The sequence below is a fragment of the Myodes glareolus genome, chromosome 1 (assembly GCF_982192425.1).
Source record: "Myodes glareolus chromosome 1, mMyoGla1.1, whole genome shotgun sequence".
NCBI classification, from domain to species: Eukaryota; Metazoa; Chordata; class Mammalia; order Rodentia; family Cricetidae; genus Myodes; species Myodes glareolus.
Window position 1 is genome coordinate 88608980 of NC_142026.1, and position 26617 is coordinate 88635596.

At 42.7% G+C, this 26617-nt stretch overlaps 1 protein-coding gene across 5 annotated transcripts in view; it reads left to right on the forward strand.

Annotated features, from left to right (window-relative positions):
• Cep57l1 (centrosomal protein 57 like 1) overlaps positions 1–26500 on the forward strand; it is a 59881-nt gene extending 33381 nt beyond the window's left edge. For all 5 annotated transcript variants that reach the window (XM_048425285.3, XM_048425280.3, XM_048425281.3 and 2 more), the window contains 9 exons: positions 3818–3997; positions 5728–5849; positions 15787–15903; positions 17302–17379; positions 17995–18081; positions 21400–21477; positions 21912–22105; positions 23324–23459; positions 25393–26500. In XM_048425285.3, the coding sequence (XP_048281242.3) occupies positions 3818–3997; positions 5728–5849; positions 15787–15903; positions 17302–17379; positions 17995–18081; positions 21400–21477; positions 21912–22105; positions 23324–23459; positions 25393–25614 (1214 nt within the window). In that variant the 3' untranslated portion in view covers positions 25615–26500. The remainder of the gene's footprint in view (positions 1–3817; positions 3998–5727; positions 5850–15786; positions 15904–17301; positions 17380–17994; positions 18082–21399; positions 21478–21911; positions 22106–23323; positions 23460–25392) is intronic.
• Positions 26501–26617: the final 117 nt, after the last annotated feature.

Consider the following 26617-nt stretch of genomic DNA (forward strand, 5'->3'; position numbering starts at 1 on the left):
GCAGGATTGGTTCAACATAATGAAAATCTATCAATGTAATCCACCCTATAAACAAACTGAAAACAAAACAAAACACATGATCATCTCATTAGATGCTAAAAAGCCTTCAACAAAATTCAACACCCCTTCATGAAAAAGGTCTTGGCGATAGCAGGGATACAAGGAACATACCTAAACATAATAAAGGCAATATACAGCAAGCCAACATTCAAACTAAATGGAGAGAAACTCAAAGTGATTCCACCGAAATTAGGAACAAGACAAGGATGTCCATTCTTTCCATATCTACTCAATATAATACTTAAGGTTCTGGCTTGAGTAGTACGACAACAAAAGGAGATCAAGGGAATACAAATTGGAAAAGAAGTCATATTTTCACTATTTGCTGAAGATATGATAGATAGCAAATATAGGTGACCTCCAAAATTCTACCAGGGAACTCCTATACCTGATGAACACTTTCAGTAATGTAGCGGGATACAAATTAACTCAAAAAAAGCACTAGCCCTCCTGTACACAGATGATAAATGGGCTAAGAAAGAAATCAGAGAAACATCACCCTTTACAATAGCCACAAATAACATAAAATATCTTGGGCTAACTCTAACTAAACAAGTGGAAGAGCTGTATGGCAAGAACTTTAAATCTTTGAAGAAAGAAATTGCAGAAGACATCAGAATTGGAAAGATCTCCCATGCTTTTGAATAGATAGCATTAACATAGTAAAAATGGCCATCTTAACAAAAGCAATCTACAGATTCAATGCAATACATCAAAGTCCCAGCAAAATTCTTCACAGACCTCGAAAGAATGGTACTCAACTTCATGTGGAAAAGCAAAAAACCCAGTATAGCCAAAACAATCCTGTACAATAAAAGAACTTCTGGAGGCATCACAATCCCTGACTTCAAACTCTACTACAGAGCTACAGTACTGAAAACAGCCTGGTATTGGCATAAAAACAGACAGGAGGACCAATGGAACTGAATAGAAGACCCGAATATCAATCGAACTCCTGATCTTTGACAAAGAAGCAAAAAATATCAAATGGAAAAAAGAAAGCATATTAAACTGGCATAACCGGTTATCAACATGTAGAAGAATGAAAATAGACCCATATCTATCACCATGCACAAAACTCAAGTCCAAATGGATCAAAGACCTCAACATAAAGCCAGCCACACTGAACCTTATAGAAGAGAAAGTGGGAAATACACTTGAATACATTGGTACAGGGAACCACTTCCTAAATAGAACCCCAGCAGCACAGACACTGAGAGAAACAATTAATTAATGAGACCTCCTGAAACTGAAAAGCTTCTGTAAAGCAAAGGACGCGGTCAATAAGACAAAACGACAGCCTACAGAATGGGAAAAGATCTTCACTAACCCCACATCAGACAGAGGACTGATCTCCAAAATATATAAAGAACTCAAGAAATTGGACACTAAAAGAACACATAATCCAATTAAAAAAAAAAAAAACGGAGTACAGACCTAAATAGAGAACTCTCAACAGAGAAATCTAAAATGGCTGAAAGGCACTTAAGGAAATGTTCAACATCCTTAGTCATCAGAGAAGTGCAAATCAAAACAACTCTGAGATTCTATCTTACACCTGTAAGAATGCCCAAGATCAAAAACACTGATGACAACTTATGCTGAAGAGGTTGTGGGGAAAAGGGAACACTTCTGCATTGCTGGTGGGAATGCAACTGGTACAACCCCTTTGGATGTCAGTGTGGCGATTTCTCAGAAAATTAGGAAACAACCTTCCTCAAGACTAAGCAATATTACTTTTGTGTATATGCCCAAAGTTTGTTCGATCATGCCACAAAGACATGTGCTCAACTATGTTCACAGCAGCATTATTCATAATAGCCAGAACCTGGAAATAACCTAGATGCCCCTTAACCAAAGAATGGATAAGAAAAATGTGGTACATTTACACAATGGAGCACTACTCAGCAGTAAAAAAAAATAATGACATCTTCAAATTTGCAAGCAAATAGAACTAGAAAAAAACATACCGAGTGAGGTGACCCAGACCCAGAAAGACAAAGCAGATATCAGAAATAAAGCAAAGGATAACCCACCTACAGTCCACAACCCCAGAGAACCTAGACAACAAAGAGGACCCTAAGAGGGACATACTTAGGAAGGAGAAAAAGACATGATTTCCTGAGTAAATTGGGAGCATGAGGGGTAGGGGTAGGTGAAGGGGAGTGGGAAAAAAATTATAAATCAATAAAAACGATTAAAAAAATGCATTCCCAGCAACCACATGGTAGGAGAGGATTGACTGTGTTTGCCATGGCACATGTGTACCCACACACATATATGCACACATACAATTTTAAAAGAGACTTATGATCATGCATGCCTTTAATCCCAGAATTCCAGATGCAGAGGCAGGCAGATCTCAGAGTTCAAGGACAGCCTGGTCTACAGAGTGACTTCCTGGACAGCCAGGGCTACAAAGAAAAAGATTATATAAATAAATTAATAAAAGATAGAGTAGAAATTCAGATTTGGAATCCTTCTAACTTAGATAATAACAATGCTAGTGAGTGAAATGGAGTTGTATTGTATTCAAGCATCAGGCAGAATTCACATATCCAAGGTTATCATTGCAAATCCCTTTGGAAGTCATTATATCTAAGTAACTATCAAATATGACTGTTACAACTTTTTAAACATAAACTTAAGAGAACCTTAAAATTGAATTAGGAAATATTTATGACTCCAGAAATATTTTATGCTTTACAAATTACTTTATAAGATCTGTTTGTTAATCCTCAAAATATCTGTACTAATAGTTGCTGTGTTAGGTGGGGTTTCTATTGGTGTGATCAAGCAGCCTGGTGAGGGCAGTGTTCCTTCCACTCACAACTCTCGGGTCACACTCCATCCATCCCTGAGGGAAGGCTGACCCTGGGGGCATGCTGCCCACTTGCCCTTTTCTCACGCCAGCCCAGGGATGGCACTGCCCACAGTGAGCTGAGCCCTCCCACATCAATGGTTAATCAAGACAGTGCACCCCAGGCTTTCCCACAGGCTGGTCTGGTGGAGGCATCTTCTCAGTTGAGGGTCCTCTTCCCAGGTGATGCTTGTGTCAGGTTGACATCCAAATCAGTGCACCAGCTGCTGGTGCCCCTGGTGCCCGACAAAGAGCCAACGAAAGTCTCAGCAAGCATTTTACTATGCTGTCAATGTTCACTGATTTATATTCCACTCAGCTCTACTTTTATCATTTGAAACCAGAAAGGGATAAAAAATGTAAAATGACGTTTGGGAAATGCTGAACTCTATATTTATCTGCTTCATGAAGATACCAGTGTCACTAAGTCAAAATCCCAGGAGCAAACGTGTGCTCCCTGCGTCTTTTAGTCCAGCCTACTTGTTTGTTTCACGGAAAAACTGTCCCACCTCACACACTTTAATATTGCTCTCGGCCAAAGAACGAAAAATGGCTGTGATTTCACTAAAACTGGCCACGTCAAGAACTGAGCACAACTTTAAACCTCAATTACCATGTTAATTAGTGGAAGGCCTCTCATTTGAATAATGAATTATTTGTGGTTCTGTCCTAGAAATCACTAATCCAATATATTATTGTTTTTACAAGCTACGTCATAGGAGATGTATACCTTTTTCGAGTCATTTTAATTTTGCTGGTTTAATACACCGACTTGTATATGTTTTCTGGCTACTAACAAACATACACTGTTTATTTTTTATTATTACCAAAGTTGCTGTGATAACTAAGTTTTCAAAAACTTTCACTTAAAGCCTTAAGCAGATTTCTTTTCAACAGCACTTGTTTCAGCGTTAAAAACACTCCAGGAAAAGATCCATCGAATCGAGCTGGAGCGGACTCAGGCTGAGGACAACCTGAACTCTCTGTCCAGAGAGGCGGCGCAGTATAAAAAGGCCTTGGAGAACGAGACAAATGAGCGGAACCTGGCCCACCAGGAACTGATTAAACAGAAAAAAGGTACATGACGACGGTTGTCAGCATGCTGGTTGCCAGAGCGTACAGTTCCACAGCAGCAAGCCCAGGGCACGCTGACTCCTTAAACATCTCTGCTTTTACAGCCACAGGGAGCTCGAGGCCGTGGTCTTATTCATTTTGATATTTGTGGGAAACTAAGGTAACTTTGAGCTCAGCTGCATTATATCTGTTATTCCAGCTCACACATACGTTTTTGGGGCATTGGTTTCACACATCTCTCATGCTGGTCTTGAACTTCCTGTAGCCAAGGGTGATCCTCCTGCTTCCACCCCAAGCGCAGGCTTGCTCTGTGCAGTGCAGGCGGCTGAGGTCCTCTAGCAGCTGAGCTGCATCCCCAGCCCCCAGTGCATACATATTTGAGTTAAAATAAAAGACTTAAGTGAGTTGTGTTTAGAAATTAGAATATTTTAGAGTAATTAATAAATCCCATCTAAACCCATAATACTATTATTATGGGTTTATATATTATAATAGTATAATATATACTACTATTATATTTTTGGTTAATGTTAATTTAAATTTTTTGAAATATAAAGCAATGGTAGTAATTAAGCAACATATAAATAGTAAAAATGAATGGAAAATAATTTTATTCAATTTGAGGAATTCAGGATTAATTAGAGGAGATAGGTAGAGACTTCTGTGGGAATTAGGAAAAGGGTATTAGATGAGAATTTTAAGAAATTTTGACTGGGACTTCTTTGTCTAATTCTTTCTTCAAACCTTTTTTGTTTTCCTTCAAAAACATTCACCCATATAATCACGCCCCTGTATGTGTTTCATCTTGCAAATAGCATGAAGAATGAGAAGAAAACATGAGACTGAATAAAATAAACTGATGGAAGTGAACGGACTCAAAACTGGCTACTTGGAGCTGGCGGGATTATTCAGCCATTAAAGGCCAGACTCACAGCTAAAAAAACTGGGTACTTGACCTTTTAGGATGAACTCAGTGGTCAGTAGTGTGGAGGAGAAGATGGAGGCAGGTGTGGCGGCACACACCTTTACTCTCAGTATTTGGGAGGCAGAGGCGGATCTCTGTGTATTCATAGCTAGCCTGGTCTGCATAGTAACTTCCAGGCTGGTCAGGGCTACTAAGTGAGAGATTGTTTTACCCCCACACACATTTTTTTTTTTTTTGATATAGAGAAAAAGAGGAGTGGAGGAGAGAGCCAGTGCAATGGCTCCATGCTGCCAAACTTGATGACCTGAGTTCTGTGCCCAGGAGATCTCCGTGATAGAAAGTGAAAATTGAAACCCACAGGTTGCTCTCAGACCTGTGAATTTGGTGAATGAGTGTTCACCAAAAGTAAGTTTAAAGTCAGTGAGCAAGAGCACTTGCTTACAAGAGGCCAGGATTTGAATCTCAGGCACCCATCTAAAAGGGCTGAGCATGGCTGTGAGTACCTAGAACTCTAGCTTTGGGGGTAGGCAGGAAAGAGAGGCACATCTTAGTTGCTTGCTGATCAGTCAGGCAAGCTGAACCAATGGCTTTCAGTCATGGGAGAGGCCTGACGCAAGGAAATAAGGCAGGGGGAATAGAGGAAGACAGTTGGCATCCTCCTCCTGTGGCTTGTGTGTGTGCAGCACACACAACACACATCACACACATACACAAAGTCACTTTTAGCTTTGGATTGAGTTTGCAGTATAACTAAATCCCTGATCTATGTAGTAATCAGCTAATTAGCTTATTATTTTGTCTTTCATAGATATAAGCATCCAGTTAAGCTCAGCCCAGTCTCGTTGTATTCTTCTCGAGAAGCAACTTGAATATACAAAGAGAATGGTTCTCAATGTAGAGCGAGAAAAGGCTATGATCCTAGAACAACAGGTAAGCATACTCTCCTTTGAGGAATGGTAATTTAATATGATTTTTTGAAGAATAGAATATGGGGAAATTTTCATATTATAAGCGTAGTAAGCTATAAGACTGTGTGTAGATTTTCAGCTGAAGTGATGGATGGTAGACTGTGCTCTTTAGGCTGATATCTATGCAGAGAAAATAAGAAAAAGTTAACAGATAATTGTAACATGAGGGGCCTGCTCATTGGGGTTTCTGCCCTGCCCAGTTCCCCACCGCCGGCAAACCCCAAAGAAAATCACACAGAGTCTACATTAGGTTATAAACTGATTGGCCCATTAGCTCAGTCTTATTAGCTCTTGTAGCTTATAGTAACCCATTGTTCTTATCTGTACTAGCCACATGGCTTAGTACCTTTCACAGTGGGGCAGGTCACATGTTGTTTCTTTGGTGGTCTGGGCTGGACTGCAGGAAGAGCTTCCTTCTTCCCAGAATACTCCTGTTCTCATCGCCCCGCCTCTACTTCCTGTCTGGTTGACCCACCTATACTTCCTACCTGGCCAATCAGCGTTTCTTTAAAACATGAATGACAGAATACAGACAATTCTCCCTCACCGGATAATCTGAAGAAGTCACACAAGAAAGAAGGAGGAGGGAGGGGCGGGGTTGGAAGAAGACTAGGCGCTAAGTGGGGCAGCACATAATCAGGGATTCAGACTGTGTACAGATTTAAATGCCCACAGTTTGGCTTGATATTTTGGTTCCTTCCTTCTGGACACATTAGTGACTTCAGAGGGGGCAGTTGAGACAGCACCTCTGACAGCCCGGCTTTAGCTCAGGAAATCAGCCTAAAGACTACAAAGAGTGAAAGCCTAGGCCCTCAGGCTACGTGCTCTGTGAAGTTCAGTAAGAAAAGCAGAAAACCTCAGTGACATCTAGGAGCGGGGACTCAGAACAGGACACAGTGACTCTCCCACAGTTAGCTCTGTGTAAGCAATGGCTCTGACAGACACCAGCCCCTAAAGTCACCAGCACTAGTCGGGAAGGGGCGCCCGTGCAACTGAGGCAGGGGCCGCTCGAGTTGGGAAGCTTGAGCCCACTCTGGCAACATAATTAGACTCTATCTCATAAAGGAAGAGGTGGGGGAGGAAGACGACATTTTCTGTTGAGTATTAGAAACCATAATTTGGTCAAGCAGATTAGAGAAAGAATTAAATATTAAAAATGAAATTTAGAACTAGTAGATCTACTGGATGATTACCAGACAGAATTCAAGAAATGGACACATGCCAACAAAAGGCAAAATTATAGTAAATTCAGAAAATAAGGAAAGGTAACATGTCAGTGTAATAAGAAAGATCTAACTGGATATATAACCAGAGGTTTTTAAATGGAGAGAAAAATGATGTAGAAGTAATTTGGTTTTGGTTTGTTTGCTGTTTTGAGGCAGGGTTTCTCACTGTAACAGTCCTAGCTATCCTGAATCTAGCTCTTGGAGACCAGGTTGGCCTCGAACTTACAGGGATCTATCTGCCTCTGCCCCCCAAGTGCTGGGATTAAAGATGTGCCCACCACCGCCCAGCTAAGAAGCAATTCTTGAAGATAGGGTAACTGAGCACTTTTCAAAATGGATTAAAAATTAAAATCATACCATTCAGTCAAGAGGCACCTGAGACAATTACCTCTTAAAGTGAAAAGGTTGTCAGGTGTGGTGACTCACACCTTAAACCCCTTACAATGGAGGCAAATCCAGTTGGATCTTTTTGAGTTCAAGTCTAGCCTGGTCTACATAGTGAATTCCAAAACTACATAGAGAGACCCTATCTCAAAAAATAAAAGTACATAATAAAATAAACAATTAAAAAAAAAGTGCTCCGTGTTTATTTCAGTTTAAGCATTTCCATCCGTGGTTGCTTCGGGCCTGTGGCTTCATAGCAGGGGCTTCAGGAAAATGCAACCTTGCTGTCAGAAAGCAGGAGCGATGAAGTAGAGGCCAGGGCCACACTCCCCACAGTGACAAAGTCCCCCACTGTGCCCCACATCTCTATCCTGTGGATAGAATTGTTCTCTTTGTTTCTTTCTCATCATATTCGCAATTAACGTAATAAAAGCTGATTTGGGGATTGATTTTATGGCCTGTGTGTTGGGTTTCTTTATCTTTCTCAGTGCTGGCTTAGTGATCATAAATGACTTGGGTTTATCAAATATATTTCTTCATTAATTTTAAAGATAACTTTTCTGGATGTAGTTGTCTCAGGTGGTAATTGTTTGCTGCCAGGGCTGGAACTGCATCATTCCGGGCTCCCATCATTCCGGGCTCCCATCATTCCAGGCTCCCATCATTCCGGGCTCCCATCATTCCGGGCTCCTTAGGGGTTTTGCTGAGAAGTTTCATGTCATTCTGATGGGTTTGCTTTAGTTGCTGGTTTTCTCTTGCTGCTTGTAATGTCATTTCTTCTGGAGTTCTGGTCTTTTACCTGTGCTGTATGGTGGAGTGGCTCCTATTGGGGCATGTCAATTTGGAGTCCTAAGTACCCCTTGCATTAGTGGGGGGGGTGGGGGAGAATCACAGTGTTGCACAAAGGAACACATGAACATATGGGCATGAAAGTAATTGGACAAGGTGATTTCGTTTTGGAAAACGGTGCTCTAGAATCCCAGCTAAACTAGGTAACATGGCCAGCAAGCCTGCCTTTCATCCCTGGCAGAGGCAGTGGTTGCATCTCTTCCCACACAGTCTGGTGTGATTGGCTAATTGGCAAGAAGGGGAAGAGGAAGTTTCAGGAACTATGGTCCTTGTTAAGCTAAACACCTTTGTAGTGAGGAGCATGTTTCTCACATTGAATGTCCATTTCTTTCCCCAAGTTGGGGAAAGTTTTGCCATAATTTACTGACTGTGTTGCTTTCCCCATTTCTATGACAGAATACCTGACCATAGCAGCTAAAGCAAAGGAGGAGCTTATTTGGGCTCGTAGTTTTACAGTATAGTAGCCCATCACAGTAGAGAAGGCAGAGCAGCAGGAACACGAGGCAGCTGGTTACACTGCATCTTCTTCAGTCGGGAGACAGAGATGGGTACTGGCATTCTGCTTCTTTCTCCTTATTCATTTCAGGACCCCTGCCAGTGGGATGATGCCACCTACATTCATACAGGTCTTTCCTCCTGCTTTAAACCTTTCTGGAAACAGTCTCATATACATACCTAGAGATGTGTTTTCATGGTGATTCTAAGTCCAGTCAAGTTGACAGTGAAGCTGAGCTATCACGGTCCTGTGCCTTATCAACCTGATGCCCAGCTGATGTGCTTTAGATCCCATGCATCCCAAAGTCTCATCTTCATCTCACAGTGTAAAATACATTTAGTTCATGTCTAAAAGTTCCTATAATCTTTCAACAGTTCAAACTCTTCTGAAGTTCAAAGTCTCTTCTGAGACTCAAGACAAACCCTTGACTTTGAGCTCCCATAAAATCAGGAAGAATTCCAGCCCAGTGATACGGATTAGACTTTCCTAGTACAAAAGAGAGGCAGGGCTATACAAAGATCAAACCAGAACCAGACTGAAAGTCAGCAGAGCCAGGATCAACCTTGTGCTGTGTGTGTGTGTGTGTGTGTGTGTGTGTGGTGACTGGAGCTGTGATGGAGTAGTCTGCGCTCCAACAGCCTTGAGGGGTCCTGCTCTTCTGCCTGTAGCACACACAGCCTCTCCCTTGAGGGGTCATGTCCTTCCGGCTCTTCTGCCTGTAGCACACACAGCCTCTTTCTTGGGTTTGTAACTTTCCTGAGATGTCCCATGATGTTGCTATCTACAACATGCTGGGGTCTCACTGCAGTTTAGACTTCACCTTGACTGCTTTGTACAGTAGCCTCTTTGCAGGAACTTGAAACCTGTCACACATTGCCTAGTGTCCGTGGCCTTCAGACATCTTGGTGCAAACCCTGATGACTTCTCACTCTTCTGTCTTTCATTTATGCAAAATCAAGACCATGTGGGTGACACTGCCAAGTTCTTCTGTCAGCCCAAGATGTGGTCTGACCTCTTGGGTCACGGTTACCGTGGCCTTTGTTTGCCTGCAGCTGTTTTCAATTGGTGAACCCTTCTAATGGCATTCCCAGTTCAGACTCTCGGCTTTCAAATGGATTTGCATTTGAAATCAATGCACAAGTTGGAACCGTCCATGGCTCTAGTCTTACCCTCATAGCAACTTTCCTATTGTTCCAAGGACAGGACCAGGTTTCTCTTTAATGGAGAATTAAATTTTAACACTTAAAATTGCTGTCCATCTTCCTTGGCTGCGACATTGAATTTCCCCAATGCTCTCATCTTGGCTACACTGCACATGTTCATATTTTTCTGGTCCACTTTTTGCTCTCTCTCAAAGCAGTGGGAAATAACAGTGCCAAAGCCTGAATCTAATCTTCCCTTGAAATTTCCTCTACCTAACAAATTAATACATTAAGAGGCTTAGTGTGTGTGTGAGCACATATGTATACACCTGTGGGCGCTGAGGTAGGCCAGAAGAGGGGCTTGGATCTTCTGGAACTCAAGTTACTGAGAGTTGTGAGCCACCAGATGTGGGTTTTGGATATTAGACCCAAGTCCTCTGGAAGAATAGCAATTGCAGGACAGGCTCCAAAGCTACAGAGAAATGCTGTCTCGAAAAACAAAAAACAAACAGCAACAACAAACAAAACAAAACAGAAAACAATTGTTCTTAACTCTTAACCGATGAGCCATCTTCATCTCGTCCTTTGCTTTTCAATTCAGCCTCTCCCAAGTGCTCAGGACAAGGGCAGAATGAGTCCAGTTTTGACACCAGAGCGTAGTGTGAATGGCCTCTAGCTCAGTTCCTGTTATCAAATCCCGTTTGTCTTAGGAATTTCATGAACTGGGACACCACTGTGTATCTATTGGTTTTCTTGTCTAGCCTTCCCAGAATGGCCCCTGAACTCTGCTTAAAGGATTCTAGGACTTTGCTAACTCACAGCTCTGAACTCTTTCACATTCTCCCTGTAAACTGGTTCCAAACACCTAAGAGCCCATGCAGTCAGCCTCATCGGTCCCACACCTCAGTACCAGTTTCCTGTGGCTGTGGCAAACACCCGACAAAAGCAACTTTGACCCCAGTCTGAGTGCACAGACCATCATGGTTAGGTGAGAAACATTAAATATGAGTCTTTCCACCAAATACCGTGACGCTTGTGGTGAAGAGTCAAATATGACCTTTTCCACTTTGTAATACTTTTATGTGAATGTTTTAACTACCACACACGTACACACACGCTGACACACACAGAGACACACACACAGTAGAACCTCTGTTCAGGCAAGGCCCTTCATTTCCCGTGCACTGATTCTTTCCAGGCCAGCCATTTGCAAAAGGTTGTGAGGTTGGATCCCAACCAAAGGAGGAGCGACAGTCACCTGAATTAGAATAAAAGCTGTGTGCACTTCCTGTTCCGGTACTTGTCTTCTGCTCTGATGAGCAGCACGTCACTTTTCAAGACTGAAGTTTTGCCTTGGCCAGACACTTCAGTTCCAATGGTGTCTCTTTCTTTCTGACCCCGTACTTATTCCTGACAGCGGCAGGATGGGAGACTGTGGTCACTGTGCATCCCCAGTCAGGAAGGTCTGCTTGAATTCTCCTCCTGTTTATTCAGTTTGGGATCCCACACATTCAGACTGGGCTGTCCCTCCTCTCTAACCCTTTCTGGAAGCACCTACACAGGCACACCCAAACATAGATTTCCACGTGGTCCTAAACCCAGTCAGGTTGACGACGAAGATTAGCTTAGCTGTTAGCTTTTATCTTGTCTCCTCCGGCCGAGGGAGCCTCAGATGTGAGTGTGCTCCTGTCCCGGAGTGGTTCCAGGGTGCTCATGCTTGCGTCTTTTCTTTACTGAAGTCTGAGTGTGGTGATCCCTCCCCCTTGTCTTCACTCCCGATATTCCTTGTTCTGCTTGAGCTAGTGATTCGGTGCAATGTCTGATGCTCTCTGCTGTGTTTTAATTTGGCAAATTGGGCTTTTCATTTCTGACATTTTGGGGTTTTTTTCTCCCAAAAATGGCAGCTTCTTTCCTGAGTTTCTCACACATCCCTGAATTCATTTCCTTCCTTTGTTTACCTGCTTCTTCTGTGTTCAAAGTCACTGCGCGGTTCTCTTGTTAGCAGGTGGGCTCTGAACCCTCCATTCAGCCTTCATTGAGGGGTCTGACCTTGGGGGGCGCTCTACTCCCCTTTCTGTGCTGCTCGTGGTTTACACATTGCTGGTGGGAGTTCTGCTTTTATTCGGGGACCTTTGTGAACAGCCTTCTCTTAGGGATTTAATTCTCAGTCACACTGAGAGGAGAAAACAGCAACAACACCAGACCAAGCAAGAAATAAAAACACACCTAAGCCCATTACAGCCATCTCCTGTGCCACTCATGACACGGAAGAGAAAATAGGAAGAACACAATGCGGAGTGTGCTGTGACGTTAGCATTTGTTTAGGCTAACAGTACAGATAGTAGATGACCAGGACAGGCAACCCAGCATGACAGCTTCGTGTCCAGGCTGTGCTCTCTAATCCTGCGCCTCACCGACTGCCCCGTGGGAGATGCGCAGCTGGGCCAGGTACCATTCTGCTGGAGATTCTGAGCTCACTGCTGCTGGCCCTGACCTACAAGGCACATTGGTGGCTCCAGATCCACTGACCTCAGGCTCAGGCCTGCCAGTTGTCCACAGTCATCTTCAGGTAATGGAGTCTGTTCCCATCCTCAGGAGGAGGTGGAGCTCCATCCATCGTACCGTCCCCTGCCAGAGCCCCGCTGCCTGAACCTCTCCAAGTCCCTTCCCGCACTACAGCTGCCTCCTCCCAGAGGCATGTGGTCCCAGGCTACCACCTGCCTGTTTCTCAGGTCCCCAGAATAGCTCAGTCTGAGAACAGTAGGCTGGCTCCCTTGCACACAGCCCTCAGAAATGGGGAGTGTTGGCCTGTCACACATGAGGAGTCACCATCTAACAGATTCCCCGACATGAATGGGTAGCTTCCAAGAGCTTCTTCACTATGCGGCTGCCTGCCTTACCTTTTGGACTCCATCTACGTCTTGCTCCCCCTGCCCGAGAGCCATGGCTGAAGCCATGAGCTACCCATCCTGTTAGCTCCCTTGCCCTTCTTCACCCTTCTGTCTGTCCTGTCACCTCCTTTGTGATTTGTGGTGCTTCCCATCTTTCTCTCTTTGGAATAGTCTGTGCTCTGTCTGACTCTTCCTAGCGTCACTCAGAGGCAGCTTCTAATGTGCCTCACCCCGAGTCTTCTTTTAATTCTTTCAACTATTCTATTTTTATAAAGTTATCTAGTCCCTACCAAACACTTTTTGCCTTCATCCAACAGAGTTTGGTCATTTTTATTTTTATTTAATTCATTTAAAAGTGTTTTCAAATCTTACTAGTGGTTTATTTGTGTGCATACATGTGTGTGGTGCAAGGAATTGAGCCCTGGGCATCATACATACCAGGCAAGTGCTTCACTGTTGAACTGCTCCTTCAACCCATTACTCGTTCATTCATTCATTCATTCATCCATTCATTCATTCGTGTTAAGGCAAGCTCTCAATCTGGTGCCAGGGTGGGTTTGAACTTGCAGTGGTCTCCCCTTAGCCTTGCAAGGGGCTGGTGTTTCTGGCATGAACCAGCACCCCCAGCTCCGGTGATAGCGTCTTCCTTCAGACACCTGTATTCTAACTTGCCACAGTCTGCCTTAACTAGTGCTAAACACTTCACGAGAAAGACCTTCTGCCATGTGCTTCCAGTTTCCCATCTGTAGGGCAGCTTTCCTTTGCCTTTACATGTCATGGAACCAACCCGTAGTTCCTTGTTAGCGCTCTTAAAGTCTGATTGTCCTTTAAAGAAAATTACAAAAATATATTTATTTACATTTTAATCATTTCCAGTGCATTTCATTTTTCTGCATAGATTGAGTTTCTTCAGTCTGAAGGAAAAAAATTAATGCCCAAAATTCTCATAGCATTCATATACCTGGAGAAGCCTTTATTTTAAACATATTTGTGAGAGGTGTTTTTGCTAGACATAGAACTCTAGTTTGTGACTTTTATGTCTGTTTTGTATGTGTGTATGTTTGAGTGTGTATGTGTATTTAGGTGTGTGTGTGTGCGTGTGCGTGTGTGTGTGTGTGGTGTCAGGGCACACACCTGGTGGCCAACTCTTCAGAAGTCCATTTTCTCTTCCTTTTGTTTGGAGGCAGGGTCTGCCTCTGTTTCTGCAGCTGAGCTGCATACTCCACGCTAACTGGCCTGTGAGCTTCCACACAGCTCCCCTGCATCTGCTGACAGATGCACTCCACCTTGCTCGGGTTCTTCTGTGGGTTCCAGGGACCGAACTCAGATCATCGGGCTCTAACAGCGAGTACTTTTACCCTCTGAGCCGTCTCTCTTGCCCTGTATGTTTATTTATTGGGAGTTGTTTTTGTTTGCTGGCTTGTTGTGAACTAGTCTCTAAAGTGCGCTCTGGCCTTTGACCTTGCTGCATTGCCTAGGCTGATTTCTGGCTCAGGATGATCCTCCTGCCTCGACTCTTGAGTACTATGATTACAGAAGTATACCACAATGCCCAACTTTAAATTTTTAGCACATTAAAGATTTTTGTCCCAGTTGTCTTAAGCGTTCGTGGTATCTAATGGCTGTTCTTGTCTTCTTCCCTCTATGTGTGCTATGTTTCTGCTTCTCAGGACGCTGGTAAGATTTTCCCTTTATTGTTAATTTTCAGCAACTTGATAATTGATGCACTGTTTACCACTCTCGAGACTGTGGGACCTGGGGGAACGGAGGCAAGAAATGAAGCCGACTGAAGTCTCATGCAGTAGCCAGCTCGGTCTATGCCCTGAGGGTTAAGAAAAGTCACCTGAGTAAATTTCTCATGATTTCAAGCTGGGTGTAATCACAAGGAGGAGCCATATGTGGCAAAACCGTGTTTTTCCATAGAGACAGATAAAGGCTAGTTTAAGCACTAACAGCAACAATCAATGGTGAGGAGCCTGAGGTAAACCCACTCCCATCTGCTACACCTGGGAGGAGCAGGAAACCGTCCAGGAACACCTCTGTTTGGAAGAAACCGAGGGCACAGACTCCTGTCTTCTTGGAGTGTTCTCACAAGCACTCAGAATTCTCCTCGCACAACTCCATTCCTGGGCCGTGTTCTGACAATGCCCCTCTGTTCAGTTTCCTACTTGTTGATTCGACTTTTTTATTTCTGGTGTTTGGGGTTTTTTAATCTTTCAATATTTTAAATTATGCTTAGACTATTTTTAGCCTGTATTCTTCCAGTGGGCATTCTGCCCTACTCCTCTTAATTCTCAGAGATGGCACTATTGGGCCATCGGCCTCCAGGACCGCGTTTAGTGCCCACTTTCCATTTTGTTCTAATTAGTGGGCTTTCCCTTTTAGAGCCATGTTTATGTTCCCAGAAACCCGAGTAAGGTTCTTCTTTGCCCCTCAGCGTTGGTCCTTATTACTAATGTGGTAATGAACAATCCTGTGAAACAGCCTGCGCATGTGTGGGGTTAACTTTCCCGTCATGTTCTGTCCCCAGCTGCTCTCCTCTGTTAGAGTCAGGGAGGCTGGGCTGTGAGCAGGCTTGGTCACCTGTGGCCACACCTCATCTCTTTGGTGTAAGTTTTGTGGGATCCCCTCCCCAGTGCCACTGTTGTATAAGGATGCAAAGAGGTTTATTCTGTCCGTGCGAATTCAGCGACATGTTCGTCACATATCACATTTGCTCCTTAAAAGGATTTGATTTTCTTGTTCTCTGCTTGGAAGTGCCTAACATATGTACCTGTGTGTACATGTTTCTAGCAGCTGATTATGTTATATTTCGATTTCTCAGAAATTATGTGACTCTTGATCCACTGGCATCACTTGCCAAACTAAGATTTCTTTCTTCTTCTTTTTTTTTTTTTTTAATCTTTTCCAGGCCCAGCTTCAAAGGGAAAAAGAACAAGATCAGATGAAGCTGTACGCTAAACTTGAAAAGCTCAATGTCTTAGAAAAAGAGTGTTTTAGATTGACAGCCACTCAGCAGACTGCTGAGGTAAGCTTCTTGTCTCGGAGGTGATGGCGCCGGGAGGGAGGCAAAGCTGGCACTGTATAGGAGTGAGCAGCCAGAGGGTTAGAGCCCTTCATGTACAGCATTCAGTAATCCGGGTAATTCCCGCCTGGGGAGAAAGTGTGTTCCTGGCATGAGGGAGCTTGCCTGCTGATAGCACAGCCGGCGCCTGACTAAGACGGCAGGGCATTCTCACTTGTCAGGTGTCTGACCTGAAGGGTGTGAGGTGACCTTTAGTGTCCGTCCTACACCCCTGCTCCTCCTCCCGCCAAGTCCTTGTCGCTTCCCAGAACTGCGCTAGAACCTCTTTGTAGCCCCTCAAAAGCTGCAAGACTCAGAAGTCTCTCCCCTTGACACTTCTGTCATGGTTCCTGTTGCAAACCACACACGGTGTAATATGTGTGTAAGGTATGGAGTGTGCAGTGAGCCTTTCAAATTGTCATTGCTTTACCATTTCATGTGTGTTACTCTTTTAACATTTGTTATGCTATGTGTATGTGAATGATGGGGTGGGGTGCATGCATGCCATGACATATGTGTGGAGGGCAGAGGACAGCTTTGTGGAATTGCTCCTCTCCTTCTACTTCTGTGTGGTTCCAGGGATCAAACTTGCATGGCAGGCACTTTACCTGCTGAGCTGTCTTGCTAGCCCTCCAGCTTATTATAATCCTTGTTTGACAGAGCATAGCACTAAGTAAGCTCTTAAATAACCAGGGCCAAGTCTTACATTTCTCAGGTGTCTTCCGGCCCTGCTCCCCAATATTATCCCCCATCGCCTGCACGTGGCTGACATTGCTATTGGTTTTTTGTTTTGGTTTATTTTGGTTTGGATTTTTTGTTTGTTTGTTTGTTTTTGATTTTTTTGGTTTGGTTTCGTTTTGGGGGATTTTTTTGTTTGTTTTTGGTTTTTTGGTTTGGTTTGGTTTAGGGTTTTTGATTTTGTTGTTGTTGTTGTTGTTGTTGTTGTTGTTGTTTTGTGAAAGTTGAGACCCAAGACCATAATATATTTAAAAGCTGTAGCATTCACGGAAACTTCATCATGGTTCTGGTGGTAGCTGAGAATAAAACTTGTGGGTTTATTCTCTGTGGGTCTGGTGGCGGCCACGAATAAAGCTGTGGGTTTATTCTCTTTCATTTTGCCCTCATGTGCAATAGCAAGGAAGGAAGCATAGGTAGACAGCCAAGAGAAATCATGGCATCTTTGCCATTCCTTTTTCTTACTTTCTGCTCTAACTTGCTAGCTCTTAAAAATCTCGACCCCCTAGGACCGTCTTGGAAAGGACGTTTGGCTCTGGTTTTCACACGTGTTCACTGTTGCAGGATAAGATAAACTATCTAGAGGATTTGGCTCTGGTTTTCATACATACGTGTTCACTGTTGCAGGATAAGATAAACTATCTAGAGGAAAAACTAAAGGAAGAGGAGCACCAGCGTAAGCTGTTTCAGGACAGAGCGTGTGAGGTCGGTAGCGTTCTGTCGTCTATCACAGTGACTGCATGTCTTTGAATACTTCACTCTCGTGACCTGCACCCTAGTCTACACTCAGTTTGGGTGTTGCAGGTTGTTACGACAGTCTGTTTTGCTGTAGTAGCAAAATTCTCACTTAGCCTGTACATTCATATTCTCAGATATATTGCCAAAGACTTTGCATATCCTAATATATATTCTTAGTTGAGGTAACTGACTCCTGGCATATATTAGTTTCATCTTGAGATATCACATGAGCATACCATGCACACACACACACACACACACCCTAATTCTTTTAGAAACAGAAAATAGGCATAATTGCCAAACTAATGTATTACTGGAGTATTCTTTTTCAAAAGGTTCTTGGGTTTGGAACTTTATTTTTATTGTTTTGTTTTTTAACACTGAGTCTCACTGCACTGCCCAGGCTGGCCGTGAGCTCCTAGGCTCAGGCAACCCTGCTTCAGCTCCATCCAAGTTACTGCAACTAAGCCCTGCTTGACTTTAGAATGCATTTTATACTTGAAAGCTGAGATCTCAACTTTCGTTATGTATAAAGAAGCTTGTTAGAGATCAGTCTTATGAATTATTTCTTTAATTTTATAGCTTCAAACTGGATTGGAAATCAGCAGACTTTTAATGTCTACAGTTTCACAATCACAGCACTCTAAGGAAAAGAAGAAACCACCAAAGGTATGTAATTCAGCTTTCCCCAGATATTACTTCTTAACTTTATGATAGACATTTATTTGTCCTTTAGTCTTTTCTGCTTCTTTCTAGAAAGGTTTAAAAGATATTTATGGCTGGGCGGTGGTGGCGCACACTTTTAATCCCAGCACTCGGGAGGCAGAGGCAGGTGGATCTCTGTGAGTTTGAGGCCAGCCTGGTCTACAAGAGCTAGTTCCAGAACAGGCTATAAAACTACAGTGAAACCCTGTCTCGAAAAGCCAAAAAAAAAAAAATTAAAAAAAGATATTTATGATAAAATACATTTTCTTACTGTTCTATTGCAGTAAAGAGACACCATGACCAAGACAGCTCTTATAAAAGAAAACATTTAATTGGGCTTTGCTTACAGTTTCAGAGGGTGAGCCCATTACCATCGTGGTGGGAATCAGACAGTCAGGCACTAGAGCAACAGCTGAACGCTTTATGTCCTGATCCAGAGGTAACAGGCAGAGAGAGAGAGACACAGAGAGAGAGAGAGAGAGAGAGAGAGAGAGAGAGAGAGAGAAACTGGGTCTGATGTGCTTCTGTGTACCAAAGGAAAAAATCCTAAATGCAGGTTTATATAAATACATATACAGTAAAAAGAAAAATTTTTCAATTTTATTTATTAATATTTGAGACAGGGTTACACCCTAGTAACCCATGTTGGTTTCAGACTTGTCACATAGCCTGGGCTGACCTTGACTCCAGTCCTCCTGCTCAAGCCTCCTGAGTAGGTGGGATTACAGCCATGTACTGCCACACCTGGCTATCTGGCTGTGTTTTGTTATACATTTATTTAGTGTGTATGTATGTGATGTGTGTACATGCACGCACACACATATACACACATGCAACCATGGCACGCACATGGAGATCAGAGGACAACTTGCAGAGCATGTTCTACCTTTTGGGTTCTAGGGATTAGACTCAGATTGCCAGGGCTTTTACAAGGGTCTTTACAAATTGAGCCATTTCATTGGACCCTTAATAATTTTTAAAAGGAATTTTATAACTATATTCAAAATTGGGGAAATAGCACAGTGATAGTTAAATGTTTGCTGAACAAGCATGAGGGATGCAATCCATCTCCAATTTAAATGCCTGCGGGGCATGGCGGCCTCCCTGGTAATTAGATCCTTGAAAGGTAGAAACAAGGAAATCCTTGATCAAGTTGGCTAGAGAAATTAGCCATATCAATGAGCTCTGGGTTTGGTTAAAGGACCTTGCCTTCAACAAATAAGGTAGAAAGACAATCTAGGGTGATTCTGTCATCAACCTTGGGCTTCCACATGTATGCACATAATGTACACTCCACACATGTGCCCACAAAGATACAAACAAAAATGGAAAGATAGTTTTATAGCTATAATAATAAAAACCACTTATTTTGCTTATTTCCTTAATCTCTTTTTATGTCTTATTTGAGTAATGAGATTTGAACTGGAAACCCAAATAGAAAAACACTATAAATAATTTGCAAATGGAACAATGACTGTTATTAAATATTTCTTTAATGTTCTCTTTTATCCGATAAGATAGTGTAACTTTACATATTTATTGTAGAAACTATGAGACGATAAAAGGGATATAAGAAAGAAAATATAACTTCTGAAAGAGTAGAGGGTAATTAGGAGCAAAATCAGTTAGTAAAAGTGCTGTTTTGCAGGGTGAAAAGGCGCTCTGACATCACCGGAGAGAGGCTCAGAGTGCAGACGCTCCCATTTGTCTCCAATACCGTGTTTCCATGTCTCCGGCTGAGTATTCAGCTCATGGATGTCTCTAAGAGACAGACACAGATAAACCCAGCGTGACAGTTCATGCTTAGAGTGCCAGCTGGGGCTGAGGCAGGGAGTCTGGGAGTTCAAGGACAAGCAGGGATATATTTGAGACATGGGAGTGATGCAGAGCCGCCACACTGCAGTCATCCCAGAATCCTGAAGAATGACACCCTGCAGAGAGGAGAAGTGCGTTATAATGTAATCCTACTGGGGACAGAGATGCATAATCTCAAGATCATCCTGGCCTAACAAGATACTGTCTTCATAAAGGGGGAAAAAAAACAGTAACTTTTAAAGTTGGGTGTAGTGATGAACATTTATAATTCCTATACTCAGAAGGCCAAGACAGGAGGGTCCTGTGTTTAAAACCAACCTGAAGTACATAGTAGGTTCCTGGCTAGCCTGGCAAACAGTGAGACTCCTGTCTGAAAACGGGTGGTAGTGTTGAATTTGAACTTTTACTATAAGTAGTTGGCACCCATTGAAGGCTTTTAGGAATAGTAGAGACAGAGGTATAATTCTAATGGTAACTGAGAGGCCTGAGAGACATACATAGATTTGTTACCTGTGTGGCTTCATGTAGCCATCACAACAATCAAGATACTGTCCACCCACTCTAAGGTTCTTCCAGACTGTTCCTTCAGACCCACACCCCTCCCCCAGCCCCTGCAAGTGTTATTCTATCCGCCTTCTCTGTAGTTTTCTTATTTCAAGAATCCTGTGTGGTTAGGCACTGTGGAACATGCCAGCAATCTAAGTTGTGAGGCGGCTGAGGCAGTGGGATTGCCATGATTTGAGACCAGCCTGCACTGCATAATGAGGCTGTATCCCAATGAGAAAAAGATCAAGTAGCGTTATACAGTGTGAGCTTTTGGGGTTGCTTTTCCCTGGACTTCCATCTGAGTGGCTATCTATTCTCTTTGCCTTTTACACTAATCCACAGTAGGGATCTACTACACCTTAACAGTCTCTGTTAAGGACATTTGCGTTGTTGCTACTTTCAGCTATTGCAAGTAAAGATACTGTATCCATGTGTTGATGGTTTTGTGCATGTGTGTGTGTGTGTGTGTGTGTGTGTGTGTGTGTGAACAGCAATTTTAATTTTTCTAGAATAATTACTCAAGAGTGCAATTGTTAGGACATATGATAAATACATGTTTGACTTTATAAAAAATGGCCAACTTGTCACCCAGAGTGGCTTTACCAATATGCAAGTGATGTAGTTTCTCTACTTCTTGACAATATTTGATGTCTTCACTGTTTTTTTTTATTTTGCCCATTTTAATAGGCATGTGATGATGTTTTCTTTTTTATTATTAACTTTTTTATTTTGGGTATTTTCTATTGCTCTGAATAGGTTGTTAACCATCTCTTTATGTGTCTGCCATTTGTCTTCTGGTCAAATGTCTGCTCCTGCATTCAAATTGCACTACTTGCTGCTGAGCTTTGAGAATTTTTCGTATCATAAATAAATATATATTAAAATAGTACTTTGCTTCCTTTTTCTCTTGCTAACCTTTAGAAAACAAAGTGTTTAAAAAGGGAACCCCCTCAGCAAATGGACCCGAAGTGTAGAGCACAGTCTTTGGAGAGGGAGAAGGTAAGAGGACAGAAATGGGGAGCGTGGCCTTGGTTTGCAGATGCTGCTCATACACTGCCCTAGTCAGCTCTCTCTTGCTGTGAGGGACGCCATGACCAGAGGCATCTGGGGAGGAAAGGGTTTGTTTCAGTTTACAGACCTCCATGAAGTGAAGCTGGGACAAGAACTTGCTCTCCAGGGCTTGCTTAGTTTACCACCTGCCCAAGAGTGGCACTGCCCCCACTTACACCAGTCTTTAACCAAGACTGGCCTGCAGACCAGAGGATGGCAGCATTTTCTCAGCTGCTCTTTCCAGATGACCGAGCTTGTGTCAGGCTGACGGGATCTAACCAGCACACACACTGTCAAGTGCTAGTCTGTTCACAGCTGTGTCTTCCCCTTCATGTTGTTCAGCGCGGGCTGTTCCTTTAATGCAAGCCTGTAAATTTCTGCAGGTGATGCATGCCTATGGGCTCCATTGCCTTCAGAGACCTGCTCCAGTCACTGAGCCACAGTGTCGCTACAAGCCTCTCAGAACAGCTTCCCGGGGCAAAGCTGTACCCTCTAACTCAGGAGAGCCCATTCCCACCTGCGACAGCTTGTCTGATCTTCTGATGGCAATGCAAGAGGAGTTGGACCAAATGACCGCGTAAGGGTTTGTTCTTTATTAAAATAACCGTACGTGTTTAGATACATTTTTTCTCGACTCTTTTAAGAACAGTATCAACTATAAATTCATTTAGATTTATTTTTATTAGTTTAAAAATTGCTGCATGTGAGTGGGTATGTGCACATGGTGCAGGTGCTCTGAGATCGCAGAGGAGGAGCTGGGTTCTCAGGAACCGGAGTGACAGAGGGCTGTACCCGACTCAGGTCCTCTACAAGGGTAGCACACATTCTCAACTCTTTAGTGATCCCTATAGCTTCCACCTATAAATTCTCCATGGCTATTTGGACTTACTTTGTTTTGATTCACAAACTTATCGATAATATTTTTCATTGTTTCTACTGTACTATTCAACTTTTTAACTATGTCTAATTACTACTTTCCTGTACTCCATAGATTTACACTGATATAAAGATATTATGAATCACATATATTGAGTCCGAAGACTTTAGATTAGAACTCAGAAGAGCTTTTAGAAGGAATATGCTTTTTTTTATTTTTAAAAAATCTTTTAGTAATGTGGGTGATTTCACTAGGCAGGTAAGAATACCATTCCTTTTAGATTCTGCCTGGTCCATCTGACAGATTGGGAAGCTTCCTCAGTAAGGAGGATCTGCACAGGGGTTATTGTATTATAGCCCATGCTTAAATCCCTTTCAGCATACACATCAGGACTATGTGACTAGCTAGCAGACTTGCTGAACTCATGAACTGCCGCTGCACACATACTCTCTCGGCAGTACCTCCAATTCCAGACATGGAACTGAAGAGAACCGTGTGTGGCCCTGGCCAAACCCTGTAGAACCATTCGTTCTTTTTAGCTGAGAACACCAGGAATTTAGATTGTTTTTTAGATTATTTAACAGCTAGATACTGAGGTAGTTTTAGATCTAAATTGTTTATTGTGATTTAGTTATATAATTCTAATGCTAGTGACTGTTTTTAAAGATTAATATTTTACTCTTAATTAACTCATAGTTGAAGAAAAAATTAGTTGTGACAAACAGATGAACTATAACTGTATGTAATGTCTGCTCTGTTTTTAATCATGCAAAAATGATCCATGTGTCATGTCAGACAATACTACTTTTGTGGATTTATTTATTTATATTGCTAAGTATTGAACACAGGATCTGACATGCAGAGAAACACTCTCTGGCTGAGTTGCTCCCCAGCCCTGATGTTTGCTCGTCTCTATAGAGAGCACAGAGAGCTGCTGAGACAGACGGGAAGCCATTCAGTCTCTGAGGACATGGAGCACGAGCTGCAGCAATTAGTCAAGAAGATGGAGAGCAAAGAAGACCAGATTTCCAAACTCAAGAAGCATCAAGACAGTGTAAGAACACTACTTTTTCACACACACACACACACACACACACACACACACACTACTCTTTCTGAGAGCTGCTGGTCTTCAGAACACAAAAACAACTGCCGTACAATCTTTGAAAAGGAAAAAAGAAAACAAAGAAGTACTAGAAATATATATATATAGTTGGGATTTTCTGAGCTACCAACCAGCTCCCCAAGAAAGACAAGGGGACTTATTATTAATTATGAATGCTCAGCCTTAGCTTGCTTAGGTTTGACCCACTAGCTCTTTTAACTCAACCTAACCTGATTCTATTTACCTATGTTTTGCCTTGGGCTTCTTACCTTTCCTTCATTCTCTATGTCCTACTTTTCTGCTTCCTCTGTGTATGTCTGTCTGACCCCTGGCATTTCTTTTTCTTTATTCCCTAATCCTAAATTTTTCCTCCTACTTACTCTCCCTGCCTGGAAGTCCCACCTATACCTCCTCCCTCACTATTGGGCATTCATCTTTTTATTAGACCAGTCAGGAGCCTTGGGCAGGCAAGGTTAAACAACAACACATCTTTACAGTTAAACAGATATTCTGCAACATAAACAAATGCAACATATTTTTGCATAGTTAAACAAATATTCTGACACATAGATGTGGATTCAGTGTCACATGACCTTCCAGTTGGAAATTTGTGGTATAGTGTGCTAAAAGATACACAGGAGTCGCTTGGTCTTCTTACAGAGAGCCACCACTGCAGGTAATACCATGGCTCTCCTATACAGTTCTTTAAGGTGAGAATGGGGGCAGAAGAGTTCCTGTGCAGTCAGGCCCTGGAAATGTGTGGTAGGCTATAGCCTTGGTAACCTCCAGCTACCCTTCCAGCATTCCTGCCTCCTCTCTTCCCTCCCTGCTTCAGGGATGTCCTCTCACAGAGGCAGGACCGCACAGAAACCTGGTACCGCAGTCCTGACACCATTCTCGCCCTGCTGAAACAAGTTGGGCTCTATTGTGTTCCCTGGAAACCTACGCTTAGCCACCTATAGTTTGTAGGATTCAGGTATGGAGGAATCTGCACCTGTGTTTTAGTGGCCTTCACTATTTTAGCCGAAGAATCAAGAGTATATTTTACTCTAAGCCAGTGACTGTATCCATAGATGAACTTAGAACACTGTGACATTGCTGAAGCAGAAGAGAATCTCTCTCTCAATCTCTCTCTCTCTCTCTCTCTCTCTCTCTCTCTCTCACACACACACACACACACACATTCACACACACTCACACACACACACTCCTATAAGAGGGAAGGGTCAGCATTCAGACAAGCTGCTGGTATATCAACCCTCCACACGCACACACTTTTATAAGACAGTGATTTGTACCAGCTCTCAATATTACTGTATTCGTTATGCTTATGGCCAAGAAAGAAAACTGTATTTTCATTTTACTGGCTTTAAAGACTATAGCAAGTAAGAAAAAAAATTATGATTGTGTTGGGGCAGAGATTGTACAACTTGTGCCCTTTCTGGGAATCGCACAGAAGAAACTTTAGACAGAGGAATAATCACAATTTTAAAGTTACCCAATCTATATATTTTATAATTTGAATAAGCGTTCAAGCCTTCTATTGTGATAAATTTAACCTTTAACCAAAAATTGCCTCCTAGACAAATAAACACTTGTTCTTAGCACTAGTTCTTTCCTTTGCTGTCAACATCACCTAAAACATCGCACTCTCGTGGAGCTCTGTTCTGACCAGTGCCTCTGCTCAGCTTCCTGTCCACAGTCAGCTCCCTGAAGCCAAGGCCGCCTGACTAATGGTGTCAGCCACGGGCCAGGCGGCCACTGAGTAACTTACTGAACTGAACCTTTGGGCATAATCTTTAAGCCACCAACCCAGTCATCTATTTTAGGGTATGTTTATATTAATTTTTATCTTAAACATTAGATTTTCTTTTCTCTACAGGTCCGTAAACTACAGCAAAAAGTTCAGAAATCAAGGATAAATGAATCCTCAGGTCTCCATCAAGAAGATGGCCACCCTAAAGGACCAAAGAACATGAAAAATAGCCCCAGGAAATGTTGGAATGAAACCAACCCTTTTCAGAAACACAGCACCTGCCATCCGGCCCAAGTCCACAATCTCCAGGTGAAACTGAGGAAGGACGACATCATGTGGGAACAGTGACCGTGGCAAAGCTGTCGCCTAAATGAACCTCACCAGTGAGATCTTGCGTGTCTACGTGGTTTTTATTTAATATACTTTTGGGAACTTATGAATTATGTTTCTGCCTTCTATAAAATGTGAAGTTGTATATTTTCAGAATAATGGCTAATGACCTACCAAGAATCCCAGAATAATATGACTAATTTTTGTTGTTGCTGTTAACCAGAGGCCCGGCCCTCATCAACCTGCAGAAGGAGTCACTTTGCGGCTCCCTTGAGGTAAACCTAAGAAGGGTACCGAATGGAGTCTCATTAAAATCGAGCTACACCTGAGCTTTGAGGGCCATTCCACAATTCCCCTTCGGCAGACTGTCACCTGTAGAGCAACACGGAGTGACCAGAATCCTTTAACTTCCCTGGCATGGCCACCTTATCTTGTTTTAGATCTCAGCAGTATTCTTGTTTGTTTGCTATGGAAAGGGGAAATCACAATAACTCTGCAGCGTTTGAGAACACCTTTAACTCAGCTTTCCTGTGACAGCTGTGGAAAGGGTCACATAATTATTTAATTGTCAAAGACGTTAATTCAGCTTTCTTCCTCTGCTGTCACCATGCTCTTTCCACACCTGCTGCTCTGGACACCAGTAGCTGATTTCCTTTCACTCTTTCATAACTGTTTCTGGTTTCTCGTTTGCTTTATATGTGGTTCTCATCAGTACATGCCAATGTGAATGTCCGGGACCCAAGAAGATAATGGGATTTTATAAGAACCTAGGCATTTCATTTTCTTTATTCACAAGAGAAAGTGAATGCGGTATCTCTTTTTATACTTTAAAATCAGTGCTGTCGCAGTGGATTTCTTTGTTGTATACATGTTTTATAATAAATTTACACTTTGTCTTTTAGAAGCCTGTGGAAATTAGTACATATCTTTGGAACACTCACCTTTTTATTTTCTGGGACAACTGGAAAACTGAGGTCATCAGCTGAAATAGAACTAGAACTGGACAGGAAGCTGTGCTAAG